At 37.8% G+C, this 20,045-nt stretch overlaps 1 protein-coding gene and 1 non-coding gene across 2 annotated transcripts; both read right to left on the bottom strand.

Annotated features, from left to right (window-relative positions):
* Nucleotides 1-9,376: 9,376 nt before the first annotated feature.
* TRNAY-GUA (transfer RNA tyrosine (anticodon GUA)) lies at nucleotides 9,377-9,468 on the bottom strand. Its single transcript is given in 2 exon segments — nucleotides 9,377-9,412; nucleotides 9,432-9,468. It is a non-coding gene; the product is annotated as a tRNA-Tyr (tRNA).
* A 1,529-nt stretch (nucleotides 9,469-10,997) lies between these two features.
* On the bottom strand, nucleotides 10,998-17,925 carry LOC136201524 (probable pectin methyltransferase QUA2). Its single transcript, XM_065992211.1, has 9 exons — nucleotides 17,403-17,925; nucleotides 16,125-16,836; nucleotides 15,912-16,041; nucleotides 14,707-14,947; nucleotides 14,352-14,565; nucleotides 13,698-13,873; nucleotides 13,293-13,596; nucleotides 12,293-12,431; nucleotides 10,998-11,636 (listed from the first exon to the last, which is right to left on the bottom strand). Exons 2-9 carry the CDS (start codon nucleotides 16,826-16,828, stop codon nucleotides 11,478-11,480), a joined length of 2,067 nt encoding a protein of 688 aa, XP_065848283.1. The 5' UTR covers nucleotides 16,829-16,836; nucleotides 17,403-17,925; the 3' UTR covers nucleotides 10,998-11,477.
* Nucleotides 17,926-20,045: the final 2,120 nt, after the last annotated feature.

Genomic DNA, 20,045 nt, shown 5'->3' with positions numbered 1-20,045 from the left:
TCTATCATTCCCGATGGTTTTCCAGGAGCTTCATCGAAGAAGAAAAACCCTTATGAGACTGGATTTCAAAGAATGGGTGGACCACCCTCTTCTCTCTCCCTGGAACAACTTACCCACAACTGGTAAAGGAATTCTACGCAAACCTAAAAGTTGCTGACGATGACGATGACTATCTGGTCACTAAGGTTAAGAATAAGGAGATCACCATCACCCCTCTTACCTTGTTATCCTGTTAAAGCTTAAAGCAGAAGGTGCAGAACTGCGATGCATAAATGATTATAAACGGGTTGAGTACAAAGCCGAGTTCTGTAAACCCAAAAACCACAAAGGTGAAATCTCCAGTACCAATTTGACTCAGCCTCAAAGACAGGCACATTACATCCTGACCAACTATCTCTTCCCCAAGGTCAATGCCACCTCCTCAGCCTCAAACTTTGAGCAGTGCTTCATCTGGCACATGCTGAACTACAAGCCGCTCAACATGCCCGTCTTTCTCATTGGGGCTTTTCAACGCAGCACCGGGATCCTCAGGTTGGGTTCTCTCATCACCAAAATACTTCAGGATCACTAGGTTAGCTTAAAAGAAGAAATCGACATAAAGGGCACTGAGATCACCTCAGCAATCCTGTTCGGCTTAGCTCACAGCCTTCCGTTCAAATCTAAGAAAGGAAAGGAGGCTATGGTTGAAGAAGCACTTGCTGAGCATGCTATGGTTGAAGAAGCACCTGCTGAGCTATCTAAGAAAGGAAAGAAAGCAATGGTTGAAGAAGCACCTGCTGAGCGAACTAGAAAGGAAAGAAAGAGGAAACCTGACCCATCCTCATCCCCACTAGCCAAAGACATTAACAAGGCTGTAAAGAAGATCAGGGTAGTGGTTGGTGAGAAGAAAGCTGCACTTGCTGAGTCAGCGCAAAAGAAACCATAGTCAGCTGAGAAAAGGAAAAAGAGAGCTGACCCTGAGGAAGAAAGTGAGGAGACCCTCGAGCAACCCCTAAAGAGGAAGAAGACCTCTGGGATGACACCTTTGGAAGCTTCCCCCCTTGACTTTGTCATCACTAAGGACTCTCACTTCCTGCGAGCTCAAGAGATCGACCTAAAAAAGACACCTTGTGATTAAGAGGAAGAACAAGGATGTACTGAAGAATAGGCTAGAGCTGACAAGATACATTCTGCTGAGCCTAGTAACACAGCTGTTGCTGAGCAAGATGATGAGCAAGGAGTTGAGTCTCCAGTGAAGAACAAGGTTGTTGAGAACCTTTATGCTGACTTCGGACTCAACTTTTCTCTTGAGTCCCCAGAACCTACTTCTGCTGTCCCTTCTCCTCCAACCAAAAATAACAAGGGAAGTACTGATAAACGGTTCAAGCGGAAGGCACAAAAGCATAACTTCATAGACATCTTGGATGATGCTCCGCTGAGGGACCCCATCACCGACCTAACTGGGCTTGAATTCAACTTCTTCACTACTATCACCGAGCCCACTCTAAGTCAAGTGAAGGAAAAGCAAGCCTCTGTTTCTGAGACTGAGGAACAAGCCGACCCAGAAGCTCCTAAGGGTCAAGTTTCTGCCGACACCACTGCTCTACCTTCAACTGAGCAAGTGCTCGAAGTTCCAGCTGCTCAACACACCGAGTTAGCAAAGGAAAATCCTCATGCTAAAGACAGTTCTGAGTTGCCTCAACCTCAAGTTTCAACTCAACTCCAGGCTGACACTGAGCAGGTTAATAATTCTATTGATCAATCACTTCCATCTTCTACTGAGCAGTTAGTAAGCCAGTCAGCTCCTGCTGCTGGCCTCAATGATAAAAGTGCAGCTCCTGATCAAGCTGGCACCTCTACTTCTGGGCAGCATCAAAATTCTCCATCAGCTGCTGCTAACTAGAAAACGGCTCCTGAGACTTCACAAATTCATGCTGAAGATGATCCCTACAACTTTTTAGATGCCTCTGAGTCAGGCCGTAGAATCATCCATTCAGCTCATGCGCTTATCCAAAAGATCAATCAGTCTTAAGTCGCTGCTGCTGGGTCCATTCCTGCTGAGTCTACTCAACTTTCCTCCATCATGCAACTCTTGACCGAACTCAAAGGTCTTAAGGAGCTGATGGGTGTTATGACTTCTTTGGTCTCTCAGCAGCCCAAGCAAGAGTTTATGGTCAAGCTGGCGGATCTTCAGCTTATGATGGTTCACCACATGGACTTAATTGAAGGGAAAATCAATGCCCTATCTGCTGTGAACTCATCATCGGCAACTTCTACTGAAGTCACTCAGCATTTCACCCAGCTGACCGTTGAGCTAACCGGAGTTCGTGAACTTATCTCCTCCACTTCTCAATGCTCCATAAAACAAATTGGTGAGGCTATACGCCTACTCAACCTGAGCAAAGAAGAAATGGACACTGACCAAGTAAAGACCAATGACATTCTGCACTACACCCGATCAACTCTTGCATATGTTCGGCACATCAACGCTCAGCGTCATACGTACGATGCTTCGATTCTCTGAATGTACTATCAATCTTATGCAAGGATGACCGACTCCATTACTTGGATTGGGAAGTCACTTGAGTATTTACTCAGTATGCTCAGTGCTCATATTAGGATCCCCGCATCAAGTATGGCAGATGGCGTCCAGGTCTTTACGGGACTTAAAGAAAGTACGAGTCAAATGCAACAGTACTCAACCATACTGACTCGTGCTGTTCAAAAGGGGCAATTCTATGCTTCTGCCCCTCAGCCTGGTGATGCTGGCAAAACGGGGGAGAAAGACCAGCCAGCTGACGGAACTCAACGTCAAACTCAGCAGAAGCCTCCTGGCTCAACTTCTGCTGTCCCGGGCAACCAAACTCAGCAACAAAGAACAACAAAGCCCAAAGCCAAAGCTAACCAAGTTCAAGCCAACATCAAGAAATAGAACTAGCAATAGTCTTAGCTTGAAACTTGTATTTTGTATCTGGCATGTTTCTTTGTTAAGCTGACTATCTATATACAAGCATCTATTCTACGAACTGTTTTCATATATGTGATGCTTATATGTTGTGTTTTCTATGTGCTGACCTTTCTCATATAACTACTCATTGAACATAAACTAAAAACTTGTGAACATAGAAATTAAACGAGTAAAAATACTCAGCGCACTTCAACTCTGATGTCTAAACTTAACCAAGTATCAAAACTGAGTAAAGGAAAAATGTTCCAAGTAGTGACCTACTTCTGAAACTGGCCTTAGACTCTTTTCGATTAAATCTTAGAAGGTTTAGAATTGAACTAAGTCAGTGGATTCAAGCCTTGGTTTCTCTCGATTAGATCTTAGAAGGTTTGGAGTTAAACTAAGTTAGTAGATCCAACCCTTACGGGGGAGTATTTTCAGAAAAACAGAAAAGGGCCAACTATCATAGGGGAGCACAACACTGAGTTCCTTACTAAATACTTTTGCCAACATCAAAATGGGGGAGTTTGTTGAAACACCTTTCCACATGATTTTGATTTGACAAAATTATTTAAGTTAATCCCATGATTAAACAATTAAATTTAAGTGCTTTGATTTAATTGTATTAATGAGTTTGTTCAATGTTGAGTAAGTTAAGTAACAAGAACAGGAACTAAGAATCCATAAGAGAGAGACAAGACAAAGTCAGCAAAAGCAAGTCACACAGCAGAAGCTGAGTAGAATGCAACTCAGCCTTTCGAAAAAAGTGTCTTCTTCAGAATAGCTTGAAGGCGAAGACGCTGAGTAGTCGCCAGGTTAGCATCAATAATCCGTCAACTTGGAAGACAAGGTCTGGCAAATTTCTGAAACAAATCAGAAGCCTTGGAAATTTGTCTTGAAGACCTTTTCGAGAAGCATGGATCATTTGATAAATTACTAAAAGACAAACCTAGCACAAGAAGACAAACCTGGCGCAAGAAGACGAATATGGCAACCCTGGCTCCTGGCGAAAAACAGAAGACAGGATTGGCCTGCAGCTTAGAAAGCTGACCAAGTGGTGACGAAAGGAGACCGTTTCCCCACAACGGCTATGTCGGAATTCAAATCATTGGCGCCCCAAAAATCACTATATAAAGACCAATTCATCACTTGGATCATACAGAAGAGATAGGCAGAAAAAGCAAAATCTTCATTGAGTCAAAATCCAAAATAGAAGCTGCCTGAAAAGAAAAAGCAAGCTCTTACACCAAACTCCAATCAATATGTAAAAGTCTAGATTGATTCAGTCATCTAAAGTGTTCTTTGTTGTATTAAAGAACAATTTCTTATCATTTGTAAAAGGTTAGAGAGAAAGCTGAGTACTCGGTTATAGTATTCAGTGGTAAATAGGATTGAGTAGACGAATAGAGGACAGTACTCTTGCATACTCAATTGCTATTGTAAAAGGTTTGTGCTCTACCTTTAAAAAGCTCAGTAGAGGATTGAAAAAGCTCAGAAGGATTCCGGGGACTGGACGTAGGCGAAGAGGCCGAACCAGGATAAGTCTGCTGAGTAACTTCTAACCCTTTCTCTTGATATATATATGTATGTGTTGCTTGCTTAAAATTACTCAGTAAATAATCTGTACAAGCTGAAGCTGAGTAATCTGAATGCTGAGTTGGAAACTGACTTAGGTGTTGCTTCCCAACTCGCAACTGAAACAGCTCTAGTCAGTATCTGATTAAAGCTGTCTCACACCACACTCAGCCTTGCTGACTTGAAACTAAGTTAAACTATCAAACATTCAATTAAGTCAGCATTATTAAGAAAAAAAGTTATATCAGTTCCTAACCCCCCCCCCCCTTGGAACTAATCCTATTACGTTACACGGGACCAACACTTTGGAATGGAGAAAAACTTCAAAATTTTACTTCGTCTAGGGGTCTCAGGCAAGGTGATCCCCTATCCCCCTATCTCTTTGTGCTCTATCTAGAAAGATTAAGTCACATGATTGAAGATGTTGTTCATTGTAGAAGTTGGAATCCTGTAAAGATCTCTAGAACTAGGCCCAAGTTATCCTATATGTTTTTTTGCAGATGATATTGTGTTATTTGCAGAGGCCACTGTGGGGAAAGTGGATACTATAAAGAATATTGTGAAATTTTTTGGAGATTGCTCAGGGCAAAAAGTCAGTCTCGAGAAGTCTAAAGTATTCTTTTCTGCAAATGTCGACTCTATTTCTAAGAACCGGATTAGTGACACGCTTGGAATAGCTTGCACTGAAAATCTTGGCACTTACCTAGGCATGACTTTAATCCATCAAAGAGTGAACATTGACACTTTTCGGGGTCTGACTGACAAAATTAACAGCAGGCTTGTAGGGTGGAAGAGTAGAAGCCTGTCTTTTGCTGGTAGACTAACGTTAATTAAATCGGTGACATCATCGATACCCTCATATACAATGCAAACAGTTGTTCTCCTGACTGGTATCTGTAATCGTTTGGATAGAATGAACAGAGAATTCCTTTGGGGCACTGACTCAAATCACAAGAAGACACATCTGGTAAACTGGGTGAAAATTGCCAGCCTCGAAGCAGTGGTGGCCTCGGGATTCGTGGGTGAAAATTAGCATGGACTATCTTAAGTGATACACAACGATTGTGGGTTCAAACTATCAGGGCTAAATATTGTTCTAATCTAAGTGGTACTGATGTGTTTAAACCAAGGCAAGGGTCATCAGTGATTTGGAAAAGCATTCTCGCTGGTTATCAAGTCATTAAAAATGGTCTTTATCGTGTTGTTCGAAATGGTAGAACGACGAGTTTCTAGAACGATTACTGGTGTGGGAAGGTTCGACTTCTGGATGTGGCAACAGTGCCAATTTCGTCTAACTTACTTCATCTCACTGTTTCTGAGTTATGGGAGAATAATGATTGGAACATGGAGATTATTGACTCTTACTTGCCCTAGTCGATCGTTCTTAGGCTAAATGTGATACAGGTTCAATCGGAAACTGATTGTACCGACTGCTGGAGCTGGAACCGGACGGAGTCCGGAAAATATACTGTTAAAACTAGTTTTCTTCTTTTGCAGGAAAACAAAAATCGATTGGAGGAAAATGCAATTTGGGAGAAAATTTGGAAAGTTGAAGCAACTGAAAGAGTTCGTTCCTTCCTTTGGATGGTTCAACACGATGCAATTATGTGTAATAGTAATAGAGTGAAATGACATTTATCAACCTCAGCAGCTTGCCTTGATTGTGGAGTTGCGGAAGATACACTACATGTTTTAAGAGATTGCATCGAAGCAAGGTTGGGTTGGCTTGCGCTTTTGCCTCTAGACGTGGTCTCAAGGTTCTTCCAGCTCGCGAAAGATGACTGGATTCTGGAAAATTTGCAGAGTACCCAGCACGTTAGAGGGATGAATTGGACAAGCATTTTCTCATTTGCTGTATGGTGGATTTGGAGATGGCGGAACTTGCGAGTCCTTGAAGAAGATGAAATGAGAGGCGATAGAACTTCTTTTATCCTAACCAAAGTTCGTGATTTTCAGAAGGCAAAAGATGTGGAGAGTAATATATGAGTTAATCAGGTTGAGGAACAATGGATTAAATGGCAGCCACCAGAACCTAATTGGATCAAAATAAATACCGATGGAGCAAGTAAGGGATCGATGAGATATGCAGCAGCTGGCGGACTGTTACGAAATCATAGAGGGGAATGAGTCAGCGGCTTTATAGTAAATTTGGGGATTTGTTCGGCTTTCGCTGCTGAAATGTGGGGTATTTATCATGGTTTAACTAAAGCTTGGCAAGGAGGCTATAAAAAGATTATTTTGAAGTAGATTCCAGAAATGTCGTGCAAATCCTGGAAGAGGAGGATAATGTTCATAACCCCCACAGTTTACTCATTATGAAATGTAAGGAACTGATCGAAAGAGATTGGGAAGTAGTCATAAAGCACACGTACCGTGGAGGTAATCAGGCTGCTGACTGGATGGCAAATTTCGCAGGAAGTGTTTTACTGGGTTATCACGAGTGTGATGTGCCGCCTGTAGGCCTCCAGAGTATTCTCAACAAAGACCGCTTAGGAAGGTCAACGAAGAGAATCATCACTTTGTTCTAGTTTTTTCTCTTTTCCTTGCTTTGCCTTCCATCTTACCAAAAAAAAAAAGTAGAATATATATAAATTTAATATTTCACAAATTTAATAAAATTATTCATAAATTTAATAAAGTTGTTCATAAATTTAATAAAAATAAATAAATATTTAAATCTCTAAATAATATTTTGTAGATGAATTTTTTAAATAACATAATTTATAATTTAATAATAAATATAAATCATCAAATACTTAATATTAAATTTCTTTTTATAGTTTGTTCGATTTTTCTGTTCGAGGCTCGTCAAACACCCTGTAAGTAATCATCTCTCAATTAAAATTTTCTACATACGCTAAAACTCGAATCAAGAGTTAACTTAAACGACTTGAAGCTCTTAACCACTCAAACCAACATTAATTAATTAATATTAACATTTTTAGTTTCTTCTTTTCATTTTTTAGTTTGCATTGATTAACTTTTCAAAAGAGTTAAAATTAGAAATTAGAAAATAAATGATAGATAATAAGGAGCAGGTACCTTAGGGATATTTTCATTTTGGTCTCATCCCGTTATGTGTATTTTTTTTTTGGAAAAAATTTCATTTTCGACCCAAATCCTTTTAAACACGATTCAAATAATCTTTTTAGAATCAGATAGCACTGAGTAACTATAAAACTTGTACAGTTGTCATCCTCATTGATGATAAAAAAAATACTTGAAAAGGTGCGTAAACTAAAACTCATATAAAAAAAAGGTGAATATATATTAAAAAAAAAAGTAAATAATTCTCAAATTTGCATCTATCATTTTTGGAGAAGTATATATTTATTCATTTCTATTCTAATGTATAAACTTATAAAACAATATCAATTTTATCCCTATTTAACAGAAAATTTAAATAAAGCTGATTTGACAGTCACATCGAATTTTCAAAATAAGTTTATAAACTGAAACAGAATTAGTGCATTTTGACATCTTATTTATAATTGTTTTCATAGTATAATTAACATTTTAGGTAATTTTTTATGTAATGAACTTGTGTGTAGATTTAAATATTGATAGTTTGGCAGCTTGTGATAGTAAAAAATTAAATCTTTTAGATATAATTTATGTTTAAATGTTCTATAAAAATAATTAAATAACGAGTTAAATGACCATAAACCGATATAATTAAATTTTATGTTAGGTAGAGATAAAATTAAGGGTAAATAATTTATTAGTTTTTTTTACCTAATACATTGTTTAGTCCTCTATTTTGAAAAACACATTATAAGATTTATATCTAAAATAACAAATTAACATGATCATTTTGTATTTACTATGAGTGTCTTGAAAACTAAGGTATATTCGGTTAAAATTCTAAAAAACTAGATAGAATAATCAAATGGTTACTATTAATAAAAGATATAGACCTTATAATGTGATTTTTAAAATAGATGACCTAAACAGTGGGTTAGGTATAAAGGAGAGATTATGTAACACCCTGGTCCAATACCATGTAGATATTGTCCGCTTTGGCCCAATTCCAACACATTGGGCCTCACGGCTTTAAAACGCGTCTGCATATATTGGATTCATATCTTACTAATAAGCCCCAATCACTCCCTCTCCATTTCCGATGTAGGATTCAGTTCATTCCTGTCCCCATCGCCATCCCTTAGGGTCGCTCCTTGCTCAGGCCTGCTTACCCCGGCGCCACCCACTCCAGATCGGGTCGTTACAGGCCCACCAGCTTCCGCCTGGTTCGTCCCCGAACCACACATCGTACGTGGAGAGTCGGCTCTGATACCAACTGTAACACCCTGGTCCAATACCATGTAGATATTGTCCGCTCTGGCCCTAAATGTAACCCCCGTCCCGGGTCACATTGAAAACACACAGGAAACTACATGGTATTGGACCAGGGTGTTACAATTGGTATCAGAGCCGACTCTCCACGTACGATGTGTGGTTCGGGGACGAACCAGGCGGAAGCTGGTGGGCCTGTAACGACCCGGTCCAGAATGGGTGACGCCGGGGTAGAAGGCCTGAGCAAGGAGCGGCCCTAAGGGATGGCGATGGGGCAAGAATGAACTGAATTCCACATCGAAAATGGAGAGGGAGTGATTGTGGCTTATTAGTAAGATGGGAATCCAATACATGCAGACGCGTTTTAAAGTCATGAGGCCTAATGTATTGGAATTGGGCCAGAACGGACAATATCTACATAGTATTGGACCAGAGTGTTACAGATTAATAAATTATTTACTCTAAAGTTAATATTGTGATCGGAGAAAAATTGCACCATCCTAAAAAAAATATATAGAAGACAGAATATTTTCTAAAAGGAATACGAATATATCTTTAAAAAGATAAGTAGAAAACAAAAAATCCGACCTGCCGGATTCGAACCAGCGACCTAAGGATGGCAACCGGGTGTTTCCCACTACAGTCCTCCGCTCTACCAACTGAGCTAAGGTCGGTTGCTGTACATTTGTAGTTTTAAGAATATCTATATATTCACTGGGTATTAATGATCATATAATTATAATATATGATTAAATATGTTCCGATATTTCATTTCAATCATATATGTTTTTCTTTTTGACGAATTAATATGATAGAGGTTGATGAATAATTATTGAGGAAACCAAATTTAGAGGCTTGATAATCAATTAATCATTCAACAATTAAAATTAATAAATGATTTTTTTTTACTTTTTAATTTGTTTGATAATATCACCTAAACTTTTCAATTAAATTAAAATAAATCTATTAAATATTTATATTTGAAGTTAATAATAATATTTATAAAATAATTTATTATATTTATTTTACTATTTCCCATAATTTTATTTATAATTTTTTTATTGTTTATATACTATGTTTTACTTATTTATTTTATTATTATTTATCATTCATTAAATTAAATAGTTATTATATTGAAATTATTTTCTTCAACACGGGTGAAAGAAAATGTCAACTATGAGGTGTTTGGTTGCTCATTTCCATGTTCATATTTACCTTTTCACGATCCTATTTGTCTTTTACACCTCAAAAATGTCTTTTACAAAAGCAGCAATTGCTACGTACCTTCATAAAGTTTTTAATTATCATTTTTGTTGGTCCAGAATATTTTTGTGGGTACAAACACACAATCTGTTTTTAGAAATTGAGCATGCAATTCTTGGTTCTTAATAAATGATAAGTTCCTTTAAAAAAAATAAAAACATTTGTAAAGGGTGAATCCAGTAGCCCGATGGAGAGGGTGCGCACATTTTGTAAAGGGTGAATCCAGTGGCCCGACGGAGAGAGTGGCGCATGGATGGACAAAGTATATGCAACCTATTTCTCCCTTGGCCACCCAAATCCATTTTAAGAGGAATGTTTCAACGTTACCTTCGCGTGGAACGAAGCTTTGAAAATGCTACAATTGTATCCCTAAACTCGCCTCGAGAACGAGTTTCACCATGAGGGGTTTTTCTTTTGCCAACATTGTGATTAAACTCCGCCCCCTTTGAATCGCGAAGATGATTATTTGTTCAGACTCAGGTTTTGTTAACGAGCTGAGAATATTTTTGAGCTCGTGAACATGTCTACTCTCTACTAACCGAAAACCGAATGAGCATGTTCCCTTTTTCGACATTCTTTTGCCAACATTGTGATTAAACTCCGCCCCCTTTGAATCGCAAAGATGATTATTTGTTCAGACTCAGGTTTTGTTAACGAGCTGAGAATATTTTTGAGCTCGTGAACATGTCTACTCTCTACTAACCGAAAACCGAATGAGCATGTTCCCTTTTTCGACATTCTTTTGCCAACATTGTGATTAAACTCCGCCCCCTTTGAATCGCAAAGATGATTATTTGTTCAGACTCAGGTTTTGTTAACGAGCTGAGAATATTTTTGAGCTCGTGAACATGTCTACTCTCTACTAACCGAAAACCGAATGAGCATGTTCCCTTTCGGATGTCGAAAACTTAACTGTTAAATCCAAGAAGAGCACGAAAACTGACTAGAAATCACCAAGAACTTTAGTGAAAAAATAAATAGTAACAATAAATATTCCTTGATATGTATGAACTGCCAAGCATATTTCTATGTACTACATCAAATAAAACTTGCTTATTCTGTTATCATCTTCATTCACAATCTAAAATCATGTGTTTGTATAGTTGTAAAATCTAAAATTGCATTGAAAAACGGATGATTAAATCCGATTCTATACTTGTTTGCTCAGCATTTCAACTGCGTAATTACACGGCCCTATGTAAAGCCTTACGGCTACACAGGTTTTGTGGTTGGATCCACTCGAGTTTGGTTCGGCTTCTTCTCCGTTTTCTGGTCTCTTCTTTCTGTTCAAAAATCGTTACTTTCTTCTCCATTCTATAATGGAGCTTTATGATTGATCATTAATTAACATTGCAAAATGAATATGAATATTATCCCCTTACTTCCTGTCTGGGGCTCCCTTTCGAAACTTGTCAGTAAATCAGCTTGCTTGTCTCTTGATCAAAGGCTTCTGACAGATTAGAAGCCTCTCGTCGCTGTTACTTTCGATCTCTGTAACTCGTGCTTCCCACTTTAGCCGAGTTGCTAGAGCTCTTGCTGATTCAACTAGAGGAGCTGTATCATGTATTATCACCCACCCCTGCATCAACGAAATACGTCACCGCTCTGTTCATTAGCACTCTCACTACTTAACTTTATGTTGTATACCACATTAATGGTAAGAAAAATGCATATGAAATGTTTCGAGTATGTATGATGAGCAAACGAGGGTCCTAGGAGACTTGTAATGAACGGAGCAAACGAGCAAAATGCTAATATTCATGGTCCCTGAACTATACTGCTATTAACATTATAACCCCTAAATTTCATTTCTTGGCAATAAAAGCATTGAACTTTATATTACTGTAACATTAAAGTCCAAATCAACAAAAACAGGTTAAGAAATTAACGAAAATTATGAGGGTAAATAGGTAGTTGACTACTAATTTATGGTGACATGGATAAAAAAAAAAAGAGTAAATTATGTAGTCAAACTTGTCCATATCATCATTTCGTTATTATTTTTTTTTTCACGGGTTTTTGTTAAGACTGGTAGTTGGATATAATATAGATTATAAGACAATCTGCAGAAACTATGTAGAAGTTCAAAATTTGATGATTCAATTCAACTACATAATGCAGTTAGTCTCGGGGGCTCAATCTACCAAATCAGAATAATCAGGGGTCTTGAGATGCTTTTTGCCACTATTTGATTGGTTAATAAAATTGAAAATTAAGCACATATAATATGCGTACCTCTGGACGAAGTAGTCGGTCAATTTCAGTGAAAATGTCGAGCATGGTACACCTACGCTGCTTGCCAGTTTCAAGGGAGAAAAGGCCAGCTGCATGGACTAAATCATAACTCCTAGGGTATGTTGGGAATGCTTCACACCTGATAGAGTACAAAACCGTAGGATATTACTTTTTCCGAATAATTAGAAATCAACATAAAGATTCTAACCACTCGATTCTTTTAATATTTCGAATCTCCATCAACGGATGACATGAAAACAAGATCCAAACTTCATTTCGAAAAAGATTTTTTCAAGCGATAACATATCTTATTCTAAGTACCTATGTTGCACGGAAACGGACACAGGTAAACGTTATTTCTAAAAAATATAGCTAGGAAATGATATTGGAAACCGAAATGGACCGAAACGAGGAAACGCTAGTAAAGAAGAGTTTCCGTGCAACATAGGTAAGTACTGCTTCTTAAGGATTTCCAGTGATCATAAAAGTCTAATGACCCCTCCAACTTTGAAAACGAGCAATTACCCCCTTGAAGTTGCTTAAAGTGACACGATCAACCCCCTAAGTCATACGTGGCAGGGCAGGTGGAGATTTAGACAAGTTGAAGTGTGCATCATTTAAAGCAAGTTCAGAGGTCAATTGGTCACTTTAAGCAAGTTCACGGGGTCAATAGATCAATTTAAGCAATTAAGGAGTTAATCAGTCGTTTCAAAGTTCAGGGGGCAATCGGCTTTTATGACCAACTTAGAGGACTTGTGTATGTATTAGGCCGTTTTAACTGACTTTCTGAAAAAAACTATAGTGGTCTGGTCAGGAAATCATGTGGACTAGCTTACTTCTTTCTAGCACAAATTCAATTATTAATTCTAACTATTATGAGCAATCAATACTCAGAATTTTACTAGAAAAACACGTAGATTAGGGGTCGAAGAGATTTGGACACTTAAAATCCAATTCCAAGCTATGAACCAAGTAGAGTGTAGTTAAATGGTAGAATTACCAGTCATGAAGCACACCAACAAAGCCTCTGTCGAGAATCATCGGTAGGTAGTTAGGTCCGGTCGTTGGCACGACATTCATAACCCACACAGACTTCCCAGCTTCCAACATTGCAGAATTAAGACCACCAAAATGAGCATTCATGTCTAGCACATTTCTCAGCATGTTATAAGGTGGAGAAGGATCCTCATCACCGGGTCTCTTTGGATGATCGGAGAATATTAATGGGGATAGAAGAGACCAATAATTACTGATTGACATTCTCCAGCCTTCACCATCCTCAGTGAATTCTTCGGGATGAAGACCTGATCATATGAAAGAAACTAACATTGATAAATTACAAGGTAACACAAAAAAAAAACCCGTGATTCGGTCTAAAAACGATGAGGTGGAAAGTAAGAAGTACCATATATTGCAAGATCATTCTTGTTTAAATGAGACCTCGCTGGCCATGTTGTTCTCTCCGCTATAGGAATCCAACGGCGACTCTGTGTTCCTGCTATGCACGCTTGAAGTGGTCGATAGTAAGGAGATTCAACATCTTGGCTTCTACCGCAAATGGAGGGACCCGAACCGGGTTTCCTAGAGGCAAAAAATAGTTATGCTGTAAATTAGGATTCTCTTGGCTTGAACTGCAAATTCATTCAACATAACGAATACTATGTTTATGAAGACGTCCACATACATAGTCAATACGTAATACGATTCTTATGCTCAGTGACAAATCCAGGATTGACTGACTGGGGTGCTGTCTAGTGATCTATGGATGCTCAATTGTATTTTTGTGCTTTTGCAGAAAAAAATTAAAGCTGCATACACAGCTTCATCGAGTTATCCGGTGGCGAGAAGTGGGTAATCAAGCCCCCCCGGATCCGTCACTGCTTATGCTACTCTTTACCTACATATCTATTATCCAATCGGACATAATAGTGGTCGGATTTATCCTTCTAATTAAGGGAGAGATAATGCAAAAATATAGTATCATTTTGTATTTACCAAATCCAAGCAATAATTATTATGTTTCGAATATTGACAAAAAATATCGAGCCTGTTGCCTTACCTGGAACTATAGCAATTCTTTTTAGTAGTCTTTTTCCATACAACAGTTTCATCTTGGTTGGATAACATCTCCCAGCAGAGATTTTTAGCAAAATCTTGAACAAAGTTCCACCTTTTCAGCTTCTCTTTATTACGAGCATTCGTAAGAGGTGAAGTCCAAACAAAGTATCCACCAGGCTTTAAAACTCTATCAACTTCAATCAAGAATACACCATCTGTAGAAAGTATAACATAAACATTGAATTAATTTTGATTTTTTTAATACTAAAAACTGATCAAACATTTTAAGATCGACAAAACTAAAATCCGTAAATCACATCAACTGCAATTTTGCAAAAAAAAAAAGGAGCTAATACCTTTTTGGTCCCAATCAATGCCGCATCGTGCACAATGGAGCATATCAAAGGAAAGAGAAGGAAATGGCAGCTGTTTCGAAGTAAAAGAGCCGATTATAGCAGGAAGACCTCTTTCAAGAGTAAGTTGCACTTGACTGCCTGAAGCCTCATAGTTTGCAATACACATTGTTAAAAGCTGCTTCGAGAAGAGATGCGCCCCAAAGCTACCATAGCCACATCCTATGTCCAAAATGGTTCTCACCTGCAATGAAAAACGGAATAAGTACAAATTGCTACTAAATCTACTTCATATAGGAGGCATGCTACTGTCATAAATACATATTGCTGCAGTTAGATTGGCAGTTGCACACAATTTCACACATCTAGACAGAGACATAACCAGAAAAGAAACAATCTCGACTAGATACATGGACCAATGGCATGTCTTCCCCCCAAAAGAGCGGCAAGCTGGTGCCCAAATCATGCTGGCACCCTCCTGCCACACGCCTCAAACGTCAGGTGCAGCCATCAAAACCCTCATCCCTGTGAGCATGTCAGATCCACTATGGTCTAGGACCGGCTATGTAATGATCACATTAATCCCTGTATAAACATGTTCCTAATTCAAGGTAAGACATTCATTCATTCCCTCATTTACTCCTATTTCATTTATTCTCAATCATTTCTCCATATAAACCCTCTGCTAACTTAATCATCAGAGTACACGAGCGGGTTACAGGCCCACCTCTAACCTCAGTTTTGTAGGATACCTTGGCAGGACACAGAGAAACTACCTCAGTATCCTTTTGGTGGTATCATAAAACAATGTAGCATAATATACTGGAATCTGAATCCAAATAAGCATGACCTCCTTGTAGATAATCTGCCATCTAGAATAGTAAAGATGTGCAGAACCCGACAACATTTAAAGAATTATATCCTGATCCCATCACAGACAAAGAAATTCCATTTTGTTGGAATTAGAGTTTCGGTAATGAATCTGTAAGACATGTTGTCTAAAATACAAATTTCAACATCCACTGATATTTTACTCAAAACGTTTTAGGTTTTCCTTATCATTTGATGGAATTTATGCGTCGAGAACAAGATTATAACATTGCATCCACATAAATTAAGAAAGCAGAGGGACTAAAATGAGCTGGTTAAGCTAGTGGGTGTACGAATTACGCGGCAGACATAGAAAGAGATTGTAAGAAACCACTTACTCCAGCTTGTATGAAGCTAGATTCATTCCTAAGTCCAATCATTTCAGCAATTTGATGTGCATAATCTTCAACACCATCAAACATGTTGGCTGAGCGAAACGAAATCTGCTCTTCATCCAACATCATCATTCTGGAAATCAAAATCAAAGGACAAATTAAAAACCATTTACGAAAATAAACGCTTAAGTTATTCGGGGGAGAAAAACTGCTCACCTCTTGGTGAGACTACCAGAAGAAAGTACTTCTTGTGCAGTAATCTTAACATTAGAAACCCAAATAACATCTCTTCCAGTAGGCCACCGGAGAGGAACCCTGTAATTTACCGGAGGAAGTACTAAACAACTTTGCCTTGACCCTTGTCCACAATAACGGTCAATCTCATTACCATCAGATGAACCCAAAGCAAGATTCTCTGAGACATTGAAGCAAGGAACATAATTTTCAGAATCCTGAGAACAGAATTCAACTTCCTTCAACCTTGAAGAACCAAGAGATAACTCCCCAATATCCCATAAGTCTGAAACAAGTTGCTCCTGAAGTCGCCTGTAATTATGAATTATTTGCACTCTTGATGATGTTGATATTGAGATAGTCCACCAGAATGACCCAGTAAGAGCAAGAACTAATATCACGAATAAGCTCAACTTCAAGATCAATAATGTGATTTTGTGTCTGGTTCTTGGAGTTCCAATGCTGAATGGATCAGATTGAAAACCGTTTTCATTACTCCCATATTTAGAAGAATTATTATCAGGGAAAAATATCCTAAATGGAAACCTTGCGGAGAAAAAACTCTGATCTGAAGAACGTGTCCTATCCAAATCTTCCTTCTCTGTTTTATCTTTCATTTGCGAGTCCCATAGATCAGTACCATTCCCTGAGTTCCTTGTTGTGCCTCGATGCAGAGGCCTCGCCATTTTTTAACCTGCAACCAGAAAAGAAAGAACTTAGAAAGTAGAAACAGCGAACCCCAGACTCAAATCCCAATTGGTAAACTGAGCTGAAAAACATTCAATTTGAGCCAAACACTCTGATAATTTTACTCCGAAATGAGCTGAATCAGAAAAGGTAATCTTTGTTGAAGATCAATTCCCAATTTATGAAGCTAGATCCAAAAACCCAGTACAAACAGAACACTGAAAGGGGAAAAGATTTTCTATGAAGAATGAACTTTCCTGGGAATTCTGAAGCTAAACCCATAAAATTGAAAAGGGAAATTAAGATTAGAAGAAACCACAAAACCCAAATTCCTTTGAACTAGTTAATTAGAATCACTTTCAACCAAATTCCTTAACCGTGAAGAAGAAGCACAAGTGCCATAAATTCTCCAGTAAAATCCACTTCATTAGAGCACCTCAAACCCCAAAAAATCCAGATCAATCAAGTAGCACTGAGCAAAGATAGGAAATAACCCATTTACAATTTACAATCTAATCCAAATCTAGAAACAAAGATAAAATTAGAAAAAGCAATAAATAACAAACACACTACCTTAATTAATGGGCAGAACAATCGAAAAACCAGGAGGAGTTATAGATAGGTGGAAGCAGAAGGAATCCCCAAAGAATCAGCGAGAATCCATGATTAGCCTTTGTTTAATTTCAAAATCAGCAGCTCTGAACTCTCTCAAAACTTCAAAACCCCAATTCCGCACTCTCTCTCTTGGTTGAGCAAGTCGAGACAAAGAGATTTTGTATGGATCCAATCAGGAACAGAGGCGAGCTCCCTCTCGTGAAAGCTGAAATTTTACCCTTTTTAAATATTCTTTTTTCCAGTGGGTAATGTGAAACTTGGGAACGCGTTTATATCCAATCCAGTTTCTCTTTCTCAGTTCCCCGCCACGCCACCATTAAACTCTCTCCTCCGCCATTTTCATTCTTAAATACAGCTATGCTGCTGGAGTTATGAGTAATAATTAAATTGCTTGTTTTAGTATTAGATTACGAGTAACTCAGCCCTGGTTCTTTTGTTTTCTTCTTCTTTTTTAAAAATTCTTTACCATGTGTATAATCATTAATCAGACATCACTCTTCCATGTTTAAAGCTTTGATTTTTACTTTCTTAGCTCTCCCCCCCGACTGAATCATTATATATTTATTATTTATTATTTTACCGTATATTTTGTTTTATTCGTAAAAAATAAAAATAAAAATTCTTAATCTCATAATTACGAAAATATCTCGTAAATAATTTTTTATTATATAATGAGAAATTTCGGATTAATGGACTTAATCTTTAGATTAGGGCTTCGAAAAAATAATTTGACTTGGTGTAAATTTTTCCAACTTTCTTGAATATTAAAATATGTAATGAAACTTAATTCATTTAGCAAATATGTAAGCCACTTTGACTCACACGATGTTGTTTGTTTCTATCTCCATATATTCTACTTCATATATTCTACTTCAGTAAATGATTTGTTAACAGATCGTGTCTAAAGCATTTTTTAGGAAAACACGATATTTGGTCACTAACCTTTAAATCTCCTTGCACCTAGACCTTGCCATGGGCCGATGAGCCCGTCCGCCCGGCCCGATCCCAGGTCCATTTAACCGGACCTGAACACATAAAATTAGTGTCAGGCCCGTCCCGATCCAAGTCCGATTAAGCCCGTCTAGTAAATGGGCAGACCTGGCCCGGTCCGGCCCGGTCCAGCCCGTTATATATATATATATATATATATATATATATATAAAATTTAGATAGCTATATTTTATTGTAATGTTGTAATTTTAGATAGTTATTTTTTATTGTTATGTTGTAATTTTATTTCGAACTTAACTATTAGTTTGTTATATTTTTCTAAGACTTATTAACTATTATGTTTATTATTTTTTATTAAAAAAAAGTTATTATTTTATTTTAATTGATTTTTTTTAATATAGATATGGGCTTGGGTGGGCGGGCTTAGGATTCCTTGTTTAGGCCCGAGCCCGGTCCGGCCCGAGCCCGAATCTAATTAGTGTGGGCTTGGACTGGGCTTGGGCTTATCAGGTTTATCACAGGCCCGAGCCCGGCCCATGCCGAGGTCTACTTGCATCTAGCCCAATCAGAATTATAATAAACAAGTCAAGTTATAAGTTTAGTTGAAGGATAAAATTACCCTCCATCCTATGTATCCTCTAAATATCTTAGTGTTGTTTCCATATGCAATTATGTAGAAATTTTTGTGAATTTACTCAGTTGTTGAATGACATAAGATATATCGGGTATAGAGAATCCCGAGTAAAGAAGTTTGCCAATCATCCTTCTATAGCTTTCAACATCAGTGCATAGCTTCGATGTTGCACCTAGCTTTACACCACGAGGAAAAAGGGTTGGAGGTAGAATTAGCATCTTGCAAACATGCATCTTAGAAAAGATTATTAATATACTTTTGCTGAGAAATAAAGATTACAACCTTAGAATGAGCCAATTCAACAAACAGAAAGTACTTTGTCACTCCTAAGTCTTTAATGGAAGGCATCGTTACGTTTCGCTTTCCAAAAAGAATTATTAATGTGCCGGTCAGAAGGACATCATCCACATAGATAATCAAACATAGGAATTTACCCAAACCCTTTGAGTAAAAAGTTAATAATCATGAATTGACTTAGTAAACATAGTGACTTCTCAGTAAAAAATTTATTCCATTGTCTCTCAATCTGCTTTAGTATAGACATGTTATAAACTGATCTTGGGAGAACTACGTAATCTTCAAGAGCCACAATGTACAATTCATCGTTATTTTGACCATGAAAGTATGCATTATTGATGTCAACTTGTAAAATTAGTCAATTCTGAGCTACTGGAATATCCTAAAAAACTCTCAACGTCACCATTTTCAGTTAGGGGAAAAGTCATCATGATAATCCACCCTAAATTGTGGATTACATCCCCTAGCTACCAGCTTTTCTTTATACTTTTCTACACTCTTATCAAATTTAGATTTTACTCTAAACACTCATTTAGGTGTAATTTCTGTCTTTCCTACTCGTAAATGGACCAACTGTATCTTGGAAAAGATTATTAATATACTTTTGCTGAGAAATAAAGATTGCAGCCATGCATCCTTGTTAAGAACTATACCATGTGTATAGAAGCTATCACCGAAACAAGAAGACCTCAAATCACAGAGGCAGCAAAAAGTGCATG

This window comes from Euphorbia lathyris, chromosome 7 (genome assembly GCF_963576675.1).
Source record: "Euphorbia lathyris chromosome 7, ddEupLath1.1, whole genome shotgun sequence".
NCBI lineage: Eukaryota > Viridiplantae > Streptophyta > Magnoliopsida > Malpighiales > Euphorbiaceae > Euphorbia > Euphorbia lathyris.
The sequence above is the reverse complement of the archived record's forward strand: the minus strand, read 5'-3'. Positions and strand labels throughout refer to the sequence as shown.